At 39.1% G+C, this 6,000-nt stretch overlaps 1 protein-coding gene across 1 annotated transcript; it reads right to left on the bottom strand.

Annotated features, from left to right (window-relative positions):
* Positions 1–569: 569 nt before the first annotated feature.
* On the bottom strand, positions 570–2,862 carry LOC142170491 (uncharacterized). Its single transcript, XM_075232413.1, has 3 exons — positions 2,501–2,862; positions 1,121–1,695; positions 570–979 (listed from the first exon to the last, which is right to left on the bottom strand). The coding sequence occupies exons 1-3, from the start codon at positions 2,860–2,862 to the stop codon at positions 570–572; spliced, it is 1,347 nt and encodes a 448-aa protein (XP_075088514.1).
* Between the last annotated feature and the right edge of the window lie 3,138 nt (positions 2,863–6,000).

The raw sequence follows: 6,000 nt of genomic DNA, 5'->3' as shown, positions 1-6,000 counted from the left end.
CTACCATACAATGCTTTGTACAATGCCATTTGAATGCTGGACTGGAAGCTATTGTTGTAAGAAAATTCAACTAACGGTATATAAGTGTCCCAACTACCTCTAAACTCAAGAATGCAAGCTCTCAACATATCCTCCAAGATCTGAATAGTACGTTTAGACTGTCCGTCTGTCTGTGGATGAAATGCAGTACTAAGATCTACTCGTGCACCCAATGCTTCTTGAAACGATTTAAATTGTGATCCTCTATCAGAGATGATGGATATTGGAACTCCATGAAGTCAGACAATTTCGTTCATAAATATCTGTGCATACCTGACTCCACCATATGTAGTCTTTACCGGCCAAAAGTGTGTTGATTTCGTCAGTCGATCTACAATCACCCATACCGAGTCATAACCTCTAAGGGTTCGTGGTAGACCGGTGACAAAATCCATAGTAATTCTTTCCCATTTCCACTCTGGAATCTCAATTTGTTGTAGTAGTCTTACGGGTCGTTGATGCTCAGCCTTGACCTGCTGACAAGTCAAACAACTAGAAACAAAGTTAGCAACATCCTTCTTCATACCTTCCTACCAATAAAATTTCTTCAAGTTATGGTACATTTTTGTGGATACACGAAGTATAATGTATTTAGAGTTGTGGGCTTCTTCAAGAATAGCATGTCTCAACCCATCTATGTCTGCTACACATAGCCTGTCACCCATTCGAAGAACACCATCACTTTTAACAATCATATCCTTTCTTTTACTAGCTAAGACTTCATCTCTGTATTTACATAATCGTTCATCCTCATATTGGGTGGCCTTAATGCGCTCAACTAATGAAGACTTAGCTTGAGCACAAGCCAACAATACCTCTGAATTTCCGGCACTAAATCTGATACCTGTATCTTCTAGTCTCTGAATATCTTTGGCCAAAAGTCTCTTTGTAGGGGCTATATGTGCCAAACTCCCTATAGATTTTCTACTCAATGCATCAGCTACCACATTGGCTTTTCCAGGATGATACAAAATAGAATAATCATAGTCTTTGATTAGTTCCATCCAACTATGCTGCCAAAGATTTAGATCTCTCTACTGAAAGATATACTTCAGACTTTTATAGTCAGTATAAATCTCACAAGTTTCACTGTATAGATAATGTCTCCAAGTTTTTAGAGCAAATACCACTGCAACAATCTCCAAATCATGTGTAGGATAGTTTTGCTCGTGCTTTGAAGCATAAGCTATAACACGATCATTTTGTATGAGAACACATCTTAATCCCACCCTCGAGGCGTCATAGAATACTATAAATCCTTCAGAACCTGATGGTAAGGCTAATATTGGTGCAGTTGTCAAACATGTTTTGAGTTTTTGAAAGCTCTGTTCACGTTCCTCCATCCACTGAAACTTTGCATTTTTCTGTGTTAGCTTGGTCAGTGGCACTGCTATTCTGGAGAAATCCTGCACAAAATGCTTGTAATAGCCTGCTAAGCCTAAAAAGCTGCGAATCTCTGTAGGAAAAGTAGGCCTGGGCCATTTCTGCACAGCTTCGGTCTTCTTAAGGTCTACCATAATTCCATCTTTAGATACAACATGTCCCAGAAATGATACCGATTCTAGCCAGAATTCACACTTCGAGAACTTAGCATAAAGCCGATATTCTCGCAATGTCTGCAATATAGTCTTGAGGTGATCCTCGTGTTCTCCTTGGCTATAAGAATATATCAGGATATCATCAATAAATACTATTACAAATCTATCTAGAAATGGCTTGAACACCCTATTCATTAAATCCATGAATGCCTCTAGAGCATTAGTCAGCCCGAAAGGCGTCACAAGGAACTCATAGTGCCCGTATCGAGTTCTGAAAGCAGTCTTAGAAATATCTTCATCTTTGATTCTAAGTTGATGATAACCAGAACGGAGGTCAGTCTTTAAAAAGTGGGCGGCTCCTTGTAACTGATCAAACATGTCATCTATATGGGGAAAAGGATATTTATTGCGTATTGTTATCTTGTTCAACTGCCTATAGTCAATGCACAATCTCAGGGATCTATCTTTCTTCTTTACGAATAGTACTAGTGCACCCCATAGTGACACTAGGTCTAATAAAACCCTTATCTAACAAATCTTGTAATTGTTGCTTTAGTTCCCTCAACTCTACTGGTGCCATTCGACATGGGGGTATCGATATGGGCTATGTGTCAGGTAGCAATTCAATAGCAAAGTCTATTTCTCGTACTGGAGGCAATCCTGGTAAATCCTCAAGAAATACATCAGAAAATTCTCTTACTACTGGTATATTTTCTATACTAACTGTTTCCTTTCTTGTGTCATTTACAATAGCTAAAAGACCCAAGCAACCTTTCTTCAGAAGTCATTGAGCCTTCATAAAAGATACAATTTTGCAAGTCTCTGGAACCTGACTCCCTCTTAGAATAAAACTAGGTTCATTTGGTATCTCAAGCTTAACTATCTTTGCATGACAATCAACTATAGCATATCAAGAAGATAACCAATCAATTCCCATCAGCATGTCAAAGTCAATCATATCAAGTACAATAAGGTCAGCTAGAGTATCTCTACCCTCAACCCGAATCTGACAAGCACTATACACGTATTCAACTAATAGAGCCTCTCCAACAGGAGTAGCAACTAGAAAAGGATCATTCAATAGCTCGGGTTGTCTACTAAATCTCAATGCAAAGTATGAGGACACATAGGAGGGAGTAGATCCCGGATCAATCAACGTAAGTGCATCAAATGAACAGACAGAAAGAATACCTGTAACCATTGCATTCGAGGCCTGAGCATCCTGTCTAGTAAATGCAAAAACTCTCGTCTGACCTCTACCAGCATTGCCTTGTCCTTGATTCATAGTAGCACGTTCTCCAGCACCTCGACCTCTATTTCATGTACCTATAGCACCTGAAGTATTATGAGTAGTCTGAGTTGGTGCAGCTGACTGAATAGAAGCTTGGTTGAAATTTATCGGAGGCTGAGGGCAATCCCTCAAGTGATGTCCCAACTGGCCACACCGAAAGCACTCTCCAGTTAGAACACTATATTGGCCCAAATTTGATCTACCACAAGTCTGGCAGACTGGAGTAGTGGCATATATCTGCCTAGAATTACGATGTTCGGAAGATAATGGTCCCCTATTACCTTGTCTGTAATGTGGTCTGTATGTGGACTGTGTAGACATGTGAGTCCCTATTTGAGAACCCTGCTGTTGTTGTTGTCCCTGATTTCCTACTCTTCTATTTTCACTAAAACCACCACTGAAAGCCCCTCATGTCTTGGCCTTCTTACTTAAATCACTAGTTGCACGCTCCTCACATCCCTTGTTTTCAATCTTTCTAGCAAGGTCGACTACATCAAAGTAGGATAAAGTCTTCATCTGTGGGGCTACTGCAGTGTATAGACAGCCAACCAATCCATCAACAAACCTCTGAACTCGAGCTTCTTCGGTAGGCACTAAGTGAGAAACATATATAGCTAGCTTATAGAACTTAGTGTTATATGTTGACACATCCATATCTGGAGTCTGAACCAATCTCTCAAAGTCTCTAGCATATTGTTGCATCAGACTGTCTGGAAGAAAATGATTCTTGAACAACTTAGTGAACTCGTCCCATGTTAGTGGTGGTACTCCTGCTGGCCTTCCTAGCAATACCGTTTCATACCATGTGTTGGCCATATCCTCTAGTTTGTATGCTGCGAGCTCCACGGCTCTCTCACTAGAACATCCAAGAGCACGTAATGCCTTGAGTGTCCCATCTAAGAAACTTTGAGGATCTGCTGAATTATCAGAACCTGTGAATTTTGGTGATTTCAATTTCAGGAACTCGTGTAGGGATACTTCCTTATTCCCGAAAGGCTGAGTCTGTGTAGGTGCTTGTGTCTGTAAGGTAGCTTGAGGAGCTGAACTTCCGTCCTGAGTAGGCACCAATGCCTCTAACACATTCAATAACCTTGCCACTGCATTTGTAGGTAAGGCAATAGTAGGTACAACAGTTGGCACTGGTGGTGGAGCGTTCTGAATTCCCTGCTCTTGCACTTGATCTAGCATAACAGCTTGGGTTTGACCCATGTTCCCAACTTGAGGTTGAGGAGCAGTCTGTCTTCTAGTTTGATGAACCCCAACTTGACCGCCACCCCGGGTAGCACCAAGTCCAACAGATGAGGGTGTGCGTATCCTAGCCATATGCGAAATAAATATTCCAAAGTCAATCTCAAGTTATCTCAACGCACGATCAAAAAATGAAAGAAAGGAAAACATTCCTAGATGTTCAGTAGCCTCAAGATCATAAGTATGGATGCCTACATACCCATGAACAAGACTCTACTAAACATTGCTCCATGCCTCGGCACTTAAAGCCTAAGCTCTGATACCAACTTTGTCACGACCCAATTTGGATTGTGACCGGCGCTTAGGAGCAAGTGCTCCCAAGTAAGCCTCATCGGTAATTTTACAGAAAATCGGACAGAGTTTTTCCTGTTTTTTGGACCATCCCAAAAACTTTCCTATCTCAAATCAATAACCAAACATCCTAATATCATACCAAACAATTGACAACTTGTCAATTAACCAATACAAGTCTCCACCATAACTAAACCACCAACTAACTACTAGAAATACTAATTTATCTCCAACTATGATAAATGAGAACGATACTCAACATAAGACTATAATAACAAAAGAATACTCACGTCACAAAAATAATGACTATGGAGCGACTCTAAGAGTTCAATGAAAAGACCATAACAATAAATAAAATCTCTGCCCACGCGAACAAGTGCGAGGCTCACCGAGAAATATCAACCTATGCGCTCTAATTAACGAATCCTCACTTACGTCAACTACTATCTCGGTAAAAAAAATTAGCGGGGAATGAATCGCTAGCTCAGTGAGTAATAACACTTAACCACAACCATTTTTATTGGGGACAAGTCAGAAAACATGCTAGTATATCAAACAGAAAATAACATAAAAATGCCTTTTCAGAAACAATAAATAATTTTCAGTCTCGTCATGCTTTTCATGTAGTATAATACAATTAACAGTTCGGTAATAAGCTCGGTAACCACTGTCTAATATCAATATTCACATTTGGGAGGTTTCAATGAACGGATCATGTAATCGGTATAACTGTGGACTTCTTCGCAAGAAGTCAAATATAACGGTAGTCCCTACTCGAGGGAAATCGGTAATGGTATGCAAGTTCTACCTTCCCACTAGCGAGGGATATAATGGTAATCTACAATTACAAGGTGCACCAGGTCTAACGAACCCGCCGTTAGCTACAGGAACCTTCAATGTCTTCTCCCATTTATACTTGTCTCTGTAATTTTTATATACTCATAGAAAATATTTTAAAACAATATAGGGCATTTCGGTTCTTATCAAATCATATAATTTCTTTTCGATAACAGTAAATTTAAGTAACGATAAAACAGATCTAGTGACAACGAAAATATTTAAAACAACGGTAATTTTCTCAAATAACTATTTCGGTATCATATCGAGTAAAAGACTTGTCCCACATGCAACTCAGAATAATCGGTAACATATTCATATTAAAAATTATGTGTAAATCATGCAAGTTATGAAAACACAAATTGCGTAAGATTACTACTCACAGTACTCGTGCCGAAACACCAACTGCTTCACCTCAAGCAACTCGTACAAATTCCTCCAATCAATATATAATTACATAATATCGATCTCATGTTAATTTCCTTATTTAGGCTAATTCATAGCTATTTTAGAATACCCAATCATCGGGGTTCATGTTTGGATCTTAATTTGTGGATTTATATTTACCCACATATGAGTAATTACTAATTATTCAACTCCAACCTATTCCTATAACTTATTACTCCAAATTTCATAGTTCTATTGGTTCTTTAGGAAGAAAATTCTCAATTGTGTGAATGAACTAGTGTAATTTCTATTACTCTGTAGATCTTCCAGTCAAGAGAATCGAAATTAAAATCTACCAGAAGAAAAAGT

Source organism: Nicotiana tabacum, chromosome 16 (genome assembly GCF_000715075.1).
Source record: "Nicotiana tabacum cultivar K326 chromosome 16, ASM71507v2, whole genome shotgun sequence".
In the NCBI taxonomy this organism is placed as follows: domain Eukaryota; kingdom Viridiplantae; phylum Streptophyta; class Magnoliopsida; order Solanales; family Solanaceae; genus Nicotiana; species Nicotiana tabacum.
This window is presented reverse-complemented; position numbering and strand designations above follow the sequence as displayed.

Bases quoted from the DNA above. Each gene is read 5' to 3' on its own strand.
- LOC142170491 (XM_075232413.1), bottom strand. From the start codon at position 2,862: ATGAATCAAGGACAAGGCAATGCTGGTAGAGGTCAGACGAGAGTTTTT. The intron at 1,696-2,500 runs GTTATCTTCTTG...ATATTCTTATAG, and splicing joins ATGCTGATGGGAATTGATTG to CCAAGGAGAACACGAGGATC. The intron at 980-1,120 runs GTGAGATTTATA...CCAATGTGGTAG, and splicing joins TTATCTATACAGTGAAACTT to CTGATGCATTGAGTAGAAAA.